General features: G+C 38.6%; 1 protein-coding gene across 1 annotated transcript in view; it reads right to left on the reverse strand.

The window, feature by feature from the left end:
- The window catches only part of Smc1b (structural maintenance of chromosomes 1B), a 79,848-nt gene that overhangs the window by 5,397 nt on the left and 56,150 nt on the right, over positions 1-18,301 (reverse strand). The window contains exons 19-21 of the mRNA XM_038343890.1: positions 12,130-12,225; positions 1,609-1,765; positions 539-693 (exon numbers count right to left, since the gene is read on the reverse strand). Coding sequence (XP_038199818.1) covers positions 539-693; positions 1,609-1,765; positions 12,130-12,225 — 408 coding nt within the window. The remainder of the gene's footprint in view (positions 1-538; positions 694-1,608; positions 1,766-12,129; positions 12,226-18,301) is intronic.

The following is an 18,301-nucleotide window of genomic DNA, read 5'->3' on the forward strand; positions in this document are numbered from 1 at the left end:
GCCCAAGCAGAGCTGGTACATAAATCCTGACCTACATCTTTTCCCACATTTGATTCTACAAGTATTTGCTGTGGCTACTGATATACAACTGGAGTGGATAATACAGTGGGCCAGAGATTCTTTCAATGGATCTTATCTGGATTTGATCCCACCTTTTAGTCTTCTTTTGATGTGCTGATCATAACAACTATTTTTTCTACCCTGATCCCATCTTTACCACAGAGACAAGTACTTCCATAAAGTCAATTTAGTAACAGAGAATAGAATTTCAGCGTTTAAAAAGAAATTTTAGAAATCAAATGAACCAACTCTACTCATGTTTCAAGTGGAAAAATAGACCCAAGTGGCTCTGATTAGTCAGTGATGCCAGGATAGTGCTGGAATCCAGAGCACATGTCTTGATATGAGAAATCTTCTAAATTGACTTTGCACCTATATCATTCAAGGACTATGCAGTGGTCATTTATTTCTCACCAGAAAACAACAAACACCATCAGTTACTCTAAGCTTCTGTGGTACTGGGGGTTGAAAAACACACCTGGGCACTGCTGTTCCTGCAGAGCTTCTTGTAGATTTGATCAATTGAGACTGAGATGTGCTCAAAGCACTGGCTGAAAGCATCATATCTCCGTCTTTTCACCTGTTCAAACTCTTGCCTACATACTCTCGCTTCCTTTCTGCTGGCTTCAAAAGCTAAGAAAAAAAAATCAACATTCTTTATTTTTGAGATCATTGGGTGCTTCTCTTAAAATTTATTATGTAGAATATTTCAGAACTGTTTTTTGAGTTTGGTTGTCTTGAATATATCTACCTTCAAAATAACTGATACTAAATTATAAGAAGGCATCTTTTAAACTCAATGATACTTTTCCTGGTAGAGCTAATGTCTAAATAATATTACTAAATCCTGACAGTGTATTTAGTGTACTTATTTTCTTGTATGAAAAATCTTAATTATAGCTGGGCGGTGGTGGCGCACGCCTTTAATCCCAGCACTTGGGAGGCAGAGGCAGGTGGATCTCTGTGAGTTCAAGACCATCCTGGTCTACAAGAGCTAGTTCCAGGACAGCTAAGACTGTTACACAGGGAAACCCTGTCTCGAAAAAAACAAAAACAAACAAACAAACAAACAAACACAACCAAAAAAAGAAAAATCTTAATTATATGTTTTAAAATAGTTAGCAAGCCTACTTTTTTTGTTAAGACAGAGTTTTATGTAGCCAGGCTAGCCTTAAATTCACTATGTGGTTGAGGGTGACCTTGAACTTCTGATGCTCCTGTCTCTATCTCCAGAGTTCTTGTATTATAGGTGGGTTCATGCCTCTAAACCCGTTTATGAAAATTTGGAAATGGAACCCATGTTTCATGTACATTAGATATTTGTCCAACAGAACTATATTCCGAACCCCCAATAACCTATTTTTAAAGTAAAGCAGAATGTTCTTCATGAAGGAAAACATTTTGTATTTCAGAATTAAACACATATTAATATAAGGCAACACAGAAAAATATATAATAAAAGAAAGGTACAATTCAAGGAAGCTGCTGGCACATACAGAAATAGAACATCCAAGCATATCTTGCTAACAACTATAAACTAAATTTTACCATCTGCAGATTCTTGAAACTTGTCTCTGACAGCTTTTAAGTTCTCCTGTGCTCGTAGGTTTGGAGCTGCGGTCTTCAGCAGAGTATTTTCTTGGGATGCTACTTGCTCTAGAAGGAGTGTAAGGTGGTCCTCCACTTCCTTATCCGATTGTAGAGCCTATCATTAGCAAAGAACAACACTGACTGGCATGCCTTTAACATTCAAAGGTAAGGCCTAAGTGCAAGGCTTACCTTACCATTCTTTGTGTATGTGAACATATCTCTGGAGGTGAAAGGACAGTTTTTGGGACCGATTCTATTCTTCCATTATGTATGACTCAGGAATTGGACTCAAGTTGTCAGGGTTGGTGGTAAGTGCCTTTATATGGTGAGACACTTTGCTGGCCTAAGACTGCTGCTATTGTCCGTCTGTCTATCATCTATTTTGGTTTCTTGAAATAGGGTCTGGCTATATATCCCTGGCTGATCTGGTATTCACCATGTAGCCTGGATAGGCATCAAACTTGTAGTGATCCTCCTGCTTCAGACTCCCAAATGCTGAGATTACAGGTGTGTAATCTACTTTCACCCTCTGCATCTTCTTGCTCCTATAGAAGCCATTCTGGGTTTGGTACTGCAGTCACACAGGCAGTGTCTGCAGCTGTGCCTTTCTTGCTCTAACACTGTATCATGCTGCTCTGGGAACATTCTTCACCTCCCTAGATTATGCCCAAAAATGTAAAAAATTCATTTATCATTTGTTTTTTTGTTCATTAAAAATAATATTAGCCACCTATTATGGGTTAAATATTGAACTGTTAATGATGAAAATTATTCAGTCTTTGCCTTAAAATTGCCCACAGAGGGGCTGGAGAGATGGCTCAGTGGTTAAGAGCACTGTCTGCTCTTAGGACCTGAGTTTGATTTTTAACATCCACATGGCAGCTCACAACCATATCTGTAAATTCCAGTTCCAGGGAATCTGACACCTTCTGACCTCTGAGGGCACCAAGCATGCATGTGGTACACAAGCATATGTATCAACAAAACGCCCATATGCAAAAAAAAAAAAAACCACTTAGAAAACCAACAACCTCACAGAGAAGTAAAAAAATACAAACTGACATTTACACCAGGATGAAAAAGCCTCCTCACAGGATGAGCATAGGTGCAACATGGTAGACAGAAGGAATCCAAATGACCTAGAATGTGCAATGCTTAACTCCAAAGCCAATGAATAAGGAAGGGAAGGGGAAAGTGTAGCTATGTTCTTCCAGGAAAACTTTCTTGATTCCTAAAGTGGGTTAATTAATATATAATAAAGATAATATTTAACCTACTGAAAAAAGATTATTTGAAAACTGAATAAGCTGATTATCTGGGTGACTTGAAAAAATAACAATAAGGTAAATTTTAATTGAGTATGATAGTTTTCTGCGGAAATACTATGCTTCCCAGCTTCTCTTGCAGACTATGGAGGTCATTTTCACCCTTATAAAAGACCCTCATCCCATCTTCTTCTGTGGGCAATCTGGTCACCCATACTCATGGTGACAAAGTGCCCCCAACTGTGAATAAACATGGCCCTGCCTAAGGTCAGGTCAAGCCTCTCTTTCTACCTTCTGTCTCTCTACAGCTGCCTTTAAGTAATCTAACACACTGGTGCCGAAAGACCTAGGAAGGCATCTGGAGCTGGAAGTTGTCCCCAACCTCCCCGACTGGCAGCTCTAGGACCTGAGGGCCTTTCTTTTCACTCTCCAGCTCAGCCCTTCCTTTCACCTTGCTGTCTCACCCTGACAGTTTGAACTTGGTGGGTGGCCACGATGGGACCAAAACACACATGCAATGTAACAAAATGCCAGGACAAGGTAATGGGTTGCACTTAACTTAAAGGCCCCTAGTTAGGTCTGGGTGTTCACTTGAGCTTTCTTCTGCCTTAAGACCCACTGGGTCAAAGGCACCAGAGACTTTCCATTGGCGTGATGATCAGCCAAAAGCCCTGAGAAATTTCCACTGACCCTGTGGTTTCTTAATCCTGAAACCATAACATTTAGAGACACCCCCTTACTTTCTAGGTGCATTAAGTCACTGCAAGACGTAGAAGATGCTCTATGCAATTGGATTTGACCCATTTTTTTTTTTTGTTCGTGTCCCTCATCTGCTTCAAATTTTTCTGTAGAATTTAAACTAGTGATTTTCTTTAGCCTTTTCATGCAAATCTGGCCTCAAAATACATTGGAGAAATGGCCACTGCTGGCTCATTTGGAGCTTTCGATTTTTAGTATCTAAAATGATTTAAATAATGGAATGGAAGCATGATCTGAGGCTCCCTCCCCCATAAAACTCATAGTTAACTTTAATCTTTCTCAAGGTTCTAGTTTACAACCACACTCAGAATGTCTCCCACTGTTTCTTCTGGGCCTCTAATCTTTATCAGTTCCTGAGACTGTACTGAACTCTTGTCTTCTGCTTTTGGTCTAGCCTGTATATCCAAGCCTAGATAATCTTGTTTGTATCTTTTTTTTTTTCAAGACAAGATTTCTCTTTAGCTTTGGTGCTTGTCCTGGAACTAGCTCTGTAGACCATCCTGGCTGTTTGAATCTTTAAAGCTAAGAAGTAAGCATTTTTGATTGTCGGCCCCATCTGCAGACACATACAAACTGGTTATAGATATGTAGATCACTGGGTTCAGTCTTAGAATTGAATGTCTTTTTGGGTATGGATAATATTAAAATTTTTTTTATTGTTCTATTCTACTAAAAATGTGAGCTCTGGAGTTGGAGTTGTCTTGTCTGCTCTAGACCAAGCATGTTTATTTAAAGTTTCTTCCAAAGTCTGTTCTAGGTCAGGCTGGCCACCTGACTCTGTGACAGGAGGAGAACAAACCACAACAGCTTAGGAAAAGACACTTTGTTCTTGAGAAGAACTAAGGAGAAAACTAGTTCTCTTAGAGGTTACAAATAACAAGGTGTTTTATTTTTAGCTTTTAAAGACAGGATTTCACTATATAGCTCTGGCTGTTCTGGCCTTGAACTCACAGAAAATCTGCCTGTCTCTCCGTAGAGCTAGGATTAAAGGTGTGCACTACCACTGCCTGGTAGAAGGAAAGATGTTTTAACTCCTTGAATTCTCCCCACTTTTCCTTTGTTTTGTTTGCTATCTTTAAAGCTTTTGTTGAAAAAAAACTTTTGTATTTGAGGGCTTATAAGTTCATTGAGTGTGATTTTAAAAGGATGCATAGATAATTTGGTAGAATATACTATGCATGTAACTTGGAATCAACTCTTGTTCAGGAAAAGGGTGTGTGTCTAACAGCTCACCTGGGAGTACAATGTGGCTTGCTACATCTTGGCTGATGACCTAGCAGTCATGTGACTTGACCACCAACTTTACTAAGGTTAAAAAGAGTACGTGCCATGTGACTTCATTGTGATCTTAGGTAACGTGACTTCACTTATGTTTTTGCTAATTTTGTTAAGTTTTAGCTATTTGGTGGAACTGGATCATATTTTAAAAAAATGGGGGCTGGAGAGATGGCTCGGTGGTTAAGAGCATTGCCTGCTCTTCCAAAGGTCCTGAGTTCAATTCCCAGCAACCACATGGGTGGCTCACAACCATCTGTAATGAAGTCTGGGGCCCTCTTCTGGCCTTCAGGGATACACGCAGACAGAATATTATATACATAATAAATAAATAAATGCTTACTTTGATACTAATGACCTTTAATTTAAGAATTGTGTTTTAAGGTTAAAACTTAAAAATTGTATAATCCTAATCTTATAAACTTGTAAACTGTTAAAGATAATTAAAATGTAAAAATTAATGGCCAGTCATGCTCAATACAAATATAATTCACTTAATTCCAAGCAACAATCTCAGAATAAGTTTGGCTACTATCATATAGTATTCTGTATAGTCTATCAAAATTAAGCATAAAACAAACAAAACAAAACAAGTTTAATATAAACAAAGTTTGTTTAATGTAAAATATTAAAATCAGGTATATAAAAATTAGTCATAAAAGTTTGAATGCTTGAGAAAAATGGGTTAAATTTATAATATACTTGCATGGCAGGAAGTTCACAGAATAAGCCATTCCCTTAGATGAAGCACCATCACACCACAGTAAGATGCATCTAGCCTAAAGAACAAGGTTGCATGGGAATTAAGACCTTCCAGAAGTCTGCTGCTTCTGCTCTGGCTGTGTAGGCCTGACCAGCTCTGATCATATAGGTCTGACCAAAACCAAATCAAAACTCTCCTTATCTAAAGATGAATTACTTTTCATGTCTCACATGACAAAGAGATGAATTTTCATGCCCAGTGGAGGGTCTCAGAGTCTGCACCCATATCCTAAATGTCTCAAATAGCAGAGAAGCAAATAATAATTACTCTATCCTTAGTATCTCTAGAAATAGCATTTGAGGATGCTATGAACAGGGAAACCTTGTATCTAAGCCTATCATCTGACTGGTGTGGGGACTGCATTCTAGTTTAATTGGTTGTCCTTTAACCTGGCTTTCAATTCTTCTTAACAAAAGCTAATTCCAGGGTCCACACCCTAACCACACATGTACCCTGATTAAAGGAGGCTGCTAGATACTGCCATCAAACTCACAGCTTTGAAAAGTTATTCAGAATATCCAACAGTATCTTTTTTTTTTTTTTATTTTGCCTGGCGATCGTGTCTACTTCCAATATCCAGGAGGATCCAACAGTATCTTTGACAGTTTTTTTTTATATATATCTGTAGAGTCAACAAATGATACTATTAAGTGCTATCCCTTGACCCATAAGCCCTCAGGTTCATTAGGAAAGAAGGAGATTGTTTCTAACCTGGGCTCACCTGCACTGCTTTGAAAATATAATCTATTCTCTGCCCAGATAGAGTTCCAGAGCCAGAGCCTGCACTCTTACCTTGAAACCTTCAAGGAGTACACAGGCATTGGCAGTGATGCTTATGGATATTTTCTTAGAAATTCTAAAATCTTATTAAATTTGGTTATCTTGCTTTAAAAATCATGCCTCTAAACAATCTATTTTTAAATAGAATGATGTTAAGATATGTTCTCTCTGCTGTCAATATGTGGTGATCTACAGATCATCAACAAAAGGAGTCAAGAGTTGGCCTTCTTTGTTAGTTCAGTACATGTTACATGTAAATTGTTACAGATTTGACAAGACTGACTGCTTTCATCTTTCATCTATTGGTTCACTGTATGGAATAAAAATGTTATAACATTTTACAAGGTTCTGTTAATAGGGTTAATCTTAGAAAACTATAAATCAATCATTTACTCTTAACAAGGCAGTCACTGTCTCTGGGAATACACTTTTTATTAAAAAATTAAAAATCATTTCTTTTGGGGGAATACCATTTAGAATAAAAATGTCTCTTTAAATAACCTAGCAATATAAAAAATGTTTACGGTGTAATCCTGAAATATAGATATAACAATTTGATGTTAACAAAAATAGATCCTGTCATGTTTTCAAATACTAGATTTAGTCATTTAAGGTAACAGTTCCTTAAATCAAATGGTTTCTAACTAGAAATTTTGTATTACTTGAGATACTGTTTTGTTTATTAAATAATAGTTGGTACTGGAAAATGTGGTACATTTACACAATGGAGTACTACACAGCAGGAAAAAATGACATCATGAAATTTGCAGGCAAATGGATGGATCTAGAAAGCATCATATTGAGTGTGGTAACCCAGATCCAGAAAGACAAATATAATATGTACTCACTCATAAGTGGCATTTAGACATAAAGGAAAGAAAAGCCAGCATAAAATTCATAACCCCAGAGAACCTAGATAACAAAGAGGTGCTGTGGGACATTGGTCTATATCCTATCAAATGTATTTTAAATAAACGCTGATTGGCCAGTAGCTAGGCAGGAAGTATAGGCGCGCAACCAGACAGGCAGCAGAGGTGGGTTAAGTAGAACAGGAAAATTCTGGGAACACCCGACCAAAGCAGCAGCAAGATATGACTGCCCCACTGAATAAGGTACTGAGACACATGGCCAGCACAGATAATAATAACGGGTTAATAATAGGCTATATAAGTTATAAGAGTTAATAAGAAGCCTGATCTAATGGGCCAATCAGTTTATAACTAATGTAGACCTCTGTGTGATTTCTTTGGGACTTAACAATTGCGGGAACTGAGCAGAACAGAAACCTTTGAAAACAAAGAGGACCCTAAGAGAGAAATACATGAATCTAATCTACATGGGAAGTAGAAAAAGACAATATTTCCTAAGTAAATTGGGAGCATGGGTACCATGGGAGAGGGTAGGAGGGGAGAGGAAATGAGGGGAGTGCAGAAAAATATATAGCTCAATAAAAACAATTAAAAAATATATACAAGGTTCATCATATGTAAAAGCAAGAAATACCACTTAACACACTTTATGTTCAAATTCATTCCCTGGATGCTGACTTTTAACTGACTTCACAGCATAAGGTCCTCGATTCTTATGCAGGAGTGTAATGTAAACAAACAGCTAATTACAATCACCTTATTCTTCTACAGAACTCCAGTACATGGTTCAGTCAATTGTACAATTTCATTTAATCTTATGTTATATTGACTCATGTTAATGTTGATGTAAAATTTCCATCATTAACTTCGTTTCCTTTCTTCCTTCCCTTTTTTTTTTCTTTTGAGACAGGGTTTCTTTGTGTAGCTTTGGTGCCTGTCCTGGAACTTACTGTGCAGACCAGGCTGGCCTCAACTCCCAGAGATCTGCCTGCTCTGCCTCCTGAGTGCTGGGATTAAAGGCGTGTGCCACCACCACCTGGCTCTCAAAAAATCTTTTAGTTCTACTCTGTAACCAAATCACATCCTTACAGTCCTGTAATTATTTTTCAAGCCTCTTCAGGAATAAAAGATGACAAATGCCTGATCCATCAAAGTCAATCAAATTAAGACACCCCCCACCACTACATGACCAGAGGAACCCTTCTTCAATGGATCCAGTACTAATCCCTCGAACAAAGACCCTTTTCAGCAGAAAGCAGGAATAATATTCCTGCTGTGCATTTTTAAATATCCATTTTTACATATTTTAAATATCCAGTTAAGAACAATAACTTCCTGCTGAATGACTACACTTCCTTGTTCCCCTTAGGGGTTAAGGAAGTTATTTCCATCCCTAGTAGGGCTGCATCCCATCTTCTGTAGGCATTTGGCCATCTACACACATGGGTGACAAGAGTGCCCCCTCACCATCAATAAACACGGTCCTTTCTAAGGGCAAACCAAACCTCTTTCTGCCTTCTGTCTCTATTCAGCTATCTTTAAATATTCTAACAAAGTGGGCAAATGAAAACTAAAGGAAATATCTGCTGGGGATATAGAAGAGTGTTTTCCTAGTATGCACAAAGGCCTGGGTTCCATCCCTAGCATTCCATATACTGGGTATAATGAGGCATGCCTCTAAACTCAGTACTTGGGAAGTAGAAGCAAAAGTATCAGAAGTTCAAGGTCATCATTAGTGAGTTTGAGGCTAGTCTGGGTTACACAAGACCATGTCTCAAAAAACCCAACAAAATAAAACTAAATACTCCAGAAAATCGTCAACAAAAAGTAATTTACTGGATAATGAGGTAGAAAAGGACTTTTCTAAACTAATGTAAAATGAGAAGGCAGTAAATAAAAACTGTAGAGAAGACAAAAGCCACAATATAATCAAATAATCCAACAAGTCTCCTAACTACATTAACACATGATGTTTAAAGATGTGGGCTTTGTTACTCAGCATCATTCTTTTTTTTTTTGTTGTTGTTGTTTTTGTTTTTCGAGACAGGGTTTCTCTGCAGCTTTTTTAGAGCCTGTCCTGGAACTAGCTCTTGTAGACCAGGCTGGCCTCGAACTCACAGAGATCCGCCTGCCTCTACCTCCCGAGTGCTGGGATTAAAGGCGTGCGCCACCACCGCCCGGCCTCAGCATCATTCTTGCTTTTCAACATTGCCCATGCTTTGAAAAGATGAGCCATGCTTTTTTTTTTTTAATTTATTATGTATAGTGTTCTGCCTGCATGTTTGCCTGCAGGTCAGAAGAGGACACCAGATCTCATTATAGATGGTTGTGAGCCATGTGGTTGCAGGGAATTGAACTTAGGACCTCTGGAAAAGCAACCAGTGCTCTTAACTTCTGAGCCATCTCTTCAGCCACAAGGTGAGACATTTTTACTGTGGGATTGTGTTGAGGAACTAGGAATAGAAATGACTGACTCAGAGGAAGGCTAAGTCCACTTTAGCTACTGGCTCAGGAATGAATGTGTGACCTTGTTTAGGTCACAGTATAAGCAGGGGATAATAGCTTAGGCTTTCTAGGAACAACTTTAGTTCTAGAACAGTACTACCCCAAAAGAAAGGTTCATTTCTCCAAAGATGCTGGCAGTGTAGGTAGGCAGACTAGATGGCAGTAGTCACTGTGCCCAATGAGTTCAGGTCAGCCAGCCTAGAGCATGACTGTCTCATAAAAAAAGAAAAAGGTTACCTATTTTCTGCTATTTGTGATAGGTACTCGGCATTTATCCTGCTCCAGGCTCAGAACTAACACCCTTAGCATTTACCCAGGGATGAGATGAAAGAAGTTCCTACTTTTATTCAGTCTGCCCCTTTCAACTGTAATGAGGCAATGCTAATAAACTGACTTCTGAGGGATAAGAACTGACTGCTGATGTATCAAATGCGGTTAGAAGCTTGTAGCTTTTATCATGTCCTCTCTGGGAATGAAGAGAAATTATGGATTCAGTTTGATCACCAAAGTCACCAGCTGAATCAGTCATGCTCAGAGGAGGTGCATTCAGGTTGGTGGACACATGGACAGGCTGGCAGGGCAGCATACCTACAGGAGGCAGAATGCATGGGAGCTCTGTACCTCCTCCGTTCCTGTCCTACGCATCTCTCTCATTTGGCTCTTCCCATGTTCTATCTTTCATAACAAATTGGTAAATGTATAATAAATTACCCTGAATTCTGTGTGTGATTCTAGCAAATTACTGCACTTGATGGTTAAGGCATCCTTAGGTGACTGGCATCTGAAGTGCTGGCAATATGTGGCCTGAATTTGTGGAATCTGATGCCACCCGAGACAGGCAGTGCCAGACTGGAACTGAACTCAAACATTTCCAGCTGGTGTTCAGAGATATAATACTGCTACTTCTCTGGTGTTGAAAACACTGTTAATATAGATATTTGGTGGTATATGCACATATTTGTGTGTGTGCCCATATATGTGTAGAGGCCAGAGGCCGACTTTGGCTGTCTTCTTCAGTTTCTCTCCACTTTATTTTATGTAATTAATTAATTAAAAATGTTTTACAAGCATTTTTGCCAGAATGTGTGTCTGTACACCACTTTCATGCAGTGCCATAGAGGACAGATGAGGACAATGGGTCCTTTGTAACTGAAGTTACAAATGCTTGTTAGCTGCCATGTGGTTAAAGGGAACAAAACCTGGGTCCTCTGGAAGAGCAGTCAGTACTCTTATCACAGAGTAATCAATCCTCCCTTAGAGGACTGTAGTCTACTTGGATGGATGCTTCTTTTTCATAGATATCAGCTGCAGATTGGGTACTTTCTGTCTGAAACCACATGGTGGCTCACAACCATCTATAATGAGATCTGGTGTCCTCTTCTGACCTGCAGGCAAACATGCAGGCAGAACACTATACATAATAAATTAAAAAAAAAAAAGCATGGCTCATCTTTTCAACTGAAAAAGACACTTGTGTCTAAATAGTAACCTCTACTCCAGCCACTTGAGTCACTCAGATCAAACGTTAACCCATATAGCAACCAAATGGGGTCATCTCTACAGCCCTCCACCCTATGTCTTGAGACAAGATCTGTCACTGAACTGGAGCTCACTGCTGACTGGATAAACTAGCTGGCCAGTGAGCTTCAGGGACCTACGTGTCTCTGACTCCCCAGTTCTGGGATTAGACTTAAAACTGTGGCACCCAGCCGGGCGGTGGTGGCGCACGCCTTTAATCCCAGCACTTGGGAGGCAGAGGCAGGTGGATCTCTGTGAGTTCGAGGCCAGCCTGGTCTACAAGAGCTAGCTCCAGGACAGGCTCTAAAAAAGCTGCAGAGAAACCCTGTCTCGAAAAACCAAAAAAAAAAACCAAAAAAAAAAAAAAAAAAAAACTGTGGCACCCAGCTTTTTTCTACGGGTGCTAGGTAGCCAAACTCAGGTTATTATGTTTGCTTGACAAACATTTTACTGACCGAACCACCTCTGCAGCTCCTATTTCAGTTTTTGGAGACTGGGTTTCATGACACATGATCTGACAGCCTTTTTTTTCCCCCTCCTGCCTCTATCTCCCAAGTGCTGGGATTGCAGGCATTTACAATCATCACCGTAGCTTTCTTTGTTCCCCCTGATGTCTCTTCCCCCACAAAACATCAAACCCTCCCCACCATCCACCCCAATATCTTAAAACTAACCATATAAAAATGATCCTATAATATTTTAATAGCCAATATTACTGTTAATCACAAACAAATCTTTAAATTACCTTCAAATCTTCCCTTAAAGGACTGTAGTCTACTTGGATAGATGCTTCTTTTTCATAGATATCAGCTGTTGCTTGGGTACTTTCTGTTTCAGTTAACTGAAAAAAAAAAAAGGGGGACCCGTGCCTGAATAGTAACCTCTACTCCAGCCACTTAAATCACTCAGATCAAAGTTAACCACATATAGCAACCAAAGAGACACAAAGGCCTGGTCTCAGCCATTCCTGACATAATCATGCACCAGTGTCCTGTGCTCACTTTACTGCCAGCATACATTATTATTGACAAACTATTGGGAGCCACTCGGATGGCTGACATACTTCCCTCTATCAGTGCAGCCCACCCTACATGTCTGCTCAGTTCTTACCTTAGCTGCCTCCTAGCTGCATTCCCTTCCTATCTAAGTCTCTGAGAACCACCATCACTAGGTTTTCTCCTGTTTTTTCCTGTTAAAATGTATCAATTTCTAACTTAAAAAATTTAAAAGAGAGGAGCAAATTACTATTTATTCAACTATTGTTTGGCTGTTGGTGATGAAAACCAAAATTTACAGAAAGAAGAATGCTTTATTCATTCCTTAGTAGTCTTCTTAGCAATGTAAACTCAATGAAACTACATTTTGAATTAAGTTTACATTTTGCATACTATATTTGTTAAAATAGCTGAAATGCAAGTTAAAGCTCAGTACTAAATGTAATGCAAAAGCAATACATCTCATGAGTATGATGCCATTGCATATGTGAGAAGACATGGCATTGTTTGACTTATTTTGCTTACTGTCATGATTTCAAGTTCTATTTTCCTTCAAATGATATATCATTCTTTACAGCTGAACAAGCTTTCATGTATGTATATACATTTTCTTTACCCATTCATCTGTTGACTGGAATCTAGACTGGTTCCATGTTGACTATTGTGAGTAGTATTGTGATAAATACAGATATGCAAATGTATCTGTGGTATGCTGATTTCTCAGGGCACATAGAGTAACAGCATATCTGTATCATATGGTGGGGTTATATTGTTGTTTTACTTTTTTAAGAAACCTATATAAAGATTTCCACAGTGGGCACACTAGTTTACATTTCCACTAGCATTGCATAAAGTGATAGCCTTTCCTCACATCTTTACCAGCCTCTGTTGCCATTTGTTGTTTTGTTTTGGATGGTAGCCAATATGATCTAAGTGTTAATTCCTGCTGTTAGTTCTTGAGTTGTTCAAATCCTTTGCATTAAGTCCTTGCCTCTATCATATTTCCAAGTGTTCTCTCTGTTTCCACTAGCAGTTTCAAAATTTAAGGTCTCACATTAAAGTCTTTTTCTATTTTGAATTTATTTTCATATAGTAATAGGGAAGGAAAATTCCATTCTTCTACATGTGACATAATTTTTCTAGTGCCCTTTGCTGAAATGTCTTTTCACCAATGTTTGACTTTAACCTTTTTTTCTGGAAACCAGGCTGCTAAAGTGTATGTGTATGCTTCCCTCTGGATACTCTATTCTGTTTCATTGGTCTGTGATTTTTATTAAATATTTATTTATTTATTATGTATACAATATTCTGTCTGTGTGTATGTCTGCAGGCCAGAAGAGGGCACCAGACCTCATTACAGATGGTTGTGAGCCACCATGTGGTTGCTGGGAATTGAACTCAGGACCTTTGGAAGAGCAGGCAATGCTCTAAACCACTGAGCCATCTCTCCAGCCCCTGTGATTTTTTTAAAATAAAGCAGCATACTGTTTTATTATGGCTGTGTCATATAATCTGAGATCAGGTATTATGATACTCCAGCACCACCTTTTCTGCTTAGGATTACTTTTGTTATTAAGTTTTTTTGTGCTTCCATATAAATTTTAAGGTTAGAGACACCTAAGAAAGAGAGGGCCTGAGGAAACAAGCTCCACTGGGAGCAGAAGCCAGGAGCAAATCCAGTCCTGGGAGCCAACCCAGTCCTGGGACACTGGCAGACCAGGATGGAGCCAATGACCTGACTCAGAGTCTGAAATCTCCACCAGAACCAGAGTAGGACCGAACCAGCTACCTAAAACACAGAGAGAACAAGCTCCACCAGGAGTAGAAGCCAGGAGCAAACCCAATCCTGGGACACAAGCAGATCAGGACTGAGCCAGTGACCAGATCCAGAGTCAGCAATCTCCACCTGAACAGGTCCAACTCCAAGCCAGGGACTTCTGCAGGAGGAGATCTAGACCAGGATTTACATAAACAGATCAGCAGCCTAGGCCAAAGTAGGCCTGAGACAGCAAACTCCAAGGGAGCAGACAAAGCACAGGAACACTGAGCTATCTCCAGGAACAGGAGTAACCAACACAGTAACTAGAACTGTGTCACTGCACGATGAGGAACAACCATCTGAGCTTTGGGTTCACTGGCACCTAGAAGATTATTCAACAGAATCTCAGACAGGCCCAACCACACCTATTAGAGGAAAGGATGAGTAGAAAAGGTAAGATCACACACAACACCACAAAGAGCAACACAACACCAGTAAAACCTAAAGACCCTACAACACCAAGACCTGAACAACTAAATATGGATGAATCAGAAGAAAATGATATAAAAAATAACCTCAAGAGAATGTTTGAAATTCTTAAAGATGAAATGAAAAATTCCCTTAAAGAAATGGAGGAAAAACAAACAAAAAATTGGAAGATATCAGCAAATCACTTAAAGAAAACCAAGAAAGTCATCAAGTCTCCCAATCAAAAAAAGCTCAGGACCAGATGATTTCAGCTCAGAATTCTACAAGACTTTCAAAGAAGAACTAATACCAATACTCCTCAAATTATTCCACACAATAGAAACAGAAGGAACATTGACAAACTCTTTTTTTGAGGCTACAATTACCCTGATACCCAAACCACAGAAAGACATTACTAAGAAAGAGAATTACAGACCAATCTCACTCATGAACATTGATGCAAAGATACTCAATAAAAAACTGGCAAATCAAATCCAAGAACACATCAGAACAATCATCCACCATAATCAAGTTGGCTTCATCCTACAGATGTAGGGATAGTTCAACATACGAAAATCTGTCAACATAATCCATCATATAAACAAGCTGAAAAATAAAAACCACATGAAAATCTCATTAGATGCTGAAAAAGCTTTTGACAAAATACAACATTTCTTCATGATAAAAGTCTTGGAGAGAGCAGGGATACAAGGAGCATAACTAAACATAATTAAGGCAATATACAGCAAGCCAACAGCCAACATCAAACTAAATGGAGAGAAACTCCCAGCGATTCCACTGAAATCAGGTACAAGACAAGGTTGTCCACTCTCTCCATATCTATTCAATATACTTCTTGAGGTCCTAGCAATAAGACACCAAAAAAGAGATCAAGGGGATTCAAATTGGAAAAGAAGAAGCCAAACTCTCACTGTTTGCTGATGATATGATAGTTTACGTAAGTGATCTCAAAAATTCTACCAAGGAACTTCTACAACTCAAACACTTTCAGCAATGCAGCAGAATACAAGATTAACTCAAAAAAAATCAGTAGCCCTCCTGTACATAGATAATAAAAGGGCTGGGGAAGAAATCAGAATTAACACCCTTTACAATAGCCACAAATAGCATAAAACATTTCAGAGTAACTCTAACCAAACAAGTGGAAGACTTGTATGACAAGAACTTTAAATCTTTTGAAGAAAAAATTGAAGAAGACACCAGAAAGTGGAAAGATATGCCATGCTCTTGGGTAGGCAGAATTAACATAGTAAAAATGGCAATCTTACCAAAAGCAATCTACAGATTCAACGCAATGCCCATCAAAATCCCAGCAAAATTCTTCATAGACCTCGAAAGAACACTACTCAACTTCATATGGAAAAGCAAAAAACTCAGGATAGCCAAAACAATCCTGTGCAATAAAAGAACGTCTGGAGGCATCACAATCCCTGACTTCAAACTCTACTACAGAACTACAGTACTGAAAACAGCCTGGTATTGGCATAAGAACAGACAGGAGGACCAATGGAACCAAATAGAAGACCCGGATATCAATCCACATCTTCGAACACCTGATCTTTGATAAAGAAGCAAAAAATATCAAATGGAAAAAAGAAAGCATATTTAACAAGTGGTGCTGGCATAACTGGATATCAACATGTAGAATGAAAATAGGCCCATATCTATCACCATGCACAAAACTCAAGTCCAAATGGATCAAAGACCTCAACATAAAGCCAGCCACACTGAACCTTACAGAAGAGAAAGTGGGAAGTACACTGGAATGCATTGGCACAGGGAACCACTTCCTAAATATAACCCTAGCAGCACAGACACTGAGAGAAACAATTAATAAATGGGACCTCCTGAAACCGAAAAGCTTCTGTAAAGCAAAGGACACGGTCAACAAAACAACAGCCTACAGAATGGGAAAAGATCTTTACTAACCCCACATCAGACAGAGGTCTGATCTCCAAAATATACAAAGAACTCAAGAAATTGGACACCAAAAGTTCACATAATCCACAGACCTAAACAGAGAACTCTCAACAGAGGAATCTAAAATGGCTGAAAGACACTTAAGGAAATGTTCAACATCCTTCCTTAGTCATCAGAGAAGTGCAAATCAAAACAATCTGAGATTCCATCTTACACCTGTAAGAATGGCCAAGATCAAAAACACTGATGACAACTTATGCTGGAGAGGTTGTGGGGAAAAGGGAACACTTCTGTATTGCTACAACCCCTTTGGATGTCAGTGTGGCGATTTCCTCAAGACCCAGTAATGCCACTTTTGGGTATATATCCAAAGGATGCTCAATCATGCCACAAGGACATGTGCTCAACTATGTTCATAGCAGCTTTGTTTGTCATAGCCAGAACCTGGGAAACAACCTAAATGCCCCTCCACCGAAGAATGGATAAGGAAAATGTGGTACATTTACACAATGGAGTACTAAACAGCAGAAAAAAATGATGGCTTGAATTTTGCAGGAAAATGGATGGAGATAGAAAACATTATTTTGAGTGAGTTAATCCAGACACAGAAAGACAATTATCACATGTATTCACTCACAGGTGGTTTTTAAACATAAAGCAAAGAAAGCCAGCCTGCAAACCACAATCCCAGAGAACTTAGACAACAATGAGGACACTAAGAGAGACTTACATAGATCTAATTTACATGGAAGTAGAAAGTAGAAAAAGACAAGATCTCCTGAGTAAATTGGGAGCATGGGGACCTTGTGGTAGGGAGAGGCAGGGAGGGGAGCAGAGAAAAATGTAGAGCTCAATAAATATCAATAAAAATGTATAAAAGATAAATTTTAAGATTGTTTTCTTTTCCTAGTTTTGTGAGAAATTATCACTTAAATTTTGATAGGAATTGCACTGAATTTGTACACTACTTTCAAATATGATGGTCATATCCAAAATATTAACTGATGATCCATGAGCATCAAAGGTTTTTATGTCAACTCTCTTTTTCAAATTCTTCAGAATTTTTAAACCTCTCATTGTAAAAGTTTTCCACCTTTTTGGTTTGGTTTATTCCTATGTGTCTTATTTTTTGAAGCTATTGTGAATGTTTTTCCTTCTTTCTCAGTAAGTTTATTATTGATATGTACAAAATTTTTACTGAATAGATTTATCTATGCCTTTAGTTTTTAACCTCAGTTCCTTCTTCTAACACATTCTGGTTTTTACCTGTGTTATTTATTCATGTAATAACTTGATTGCCCAAAGGTAGGAGAAGCATTACGCCAAAACATTATTATCATATAGTTTTTTCTATTGGAAATAAACTGTAATGGACTTATAAATAAAAATATCACACCACTAGATTAAGCCTCTCAAACACTTGGCTAGTCTCAACTAAACACTATATATTTTAGTTTTGTTTTTTGTTTCATTTATTTAGTGTTTTGGGGGTGATAGTTGAGACAGGATTTCTCTGTGTATCCCTAACAGTTTTGGTACTTGCTCCATAGACCAGGGTGACTTTGAACTTAGAGATCCACCTGCCTCTGCCTCCCAAGAGCTGGGATTAAAGGTGTGCACTGCCAGACCCAGCTAGAGTTTTACATTTTCACTACTGATTATACTTTTATATATTTACCCCCCCCCACACAAATGTACAAAAACCAAAACAAAAAAATAAAACCCACCAATTAGCTTTATATACTCTTTCTCAT

This window comes from Arvicola amphibius, chromosome 9 (assembly GCF_903992535.2).
Source record: "Arvicola amphibius chromosome 9, mArvAmp1.2, whole genome shotgun sequence".
In the NCBI taxonomy this organism is placed as follows: Eukaryota; Metazoa; Chordata; class Mammalia; order Rodentia; family Cricetidae; genus Arvicola; species Arvicola amphibius.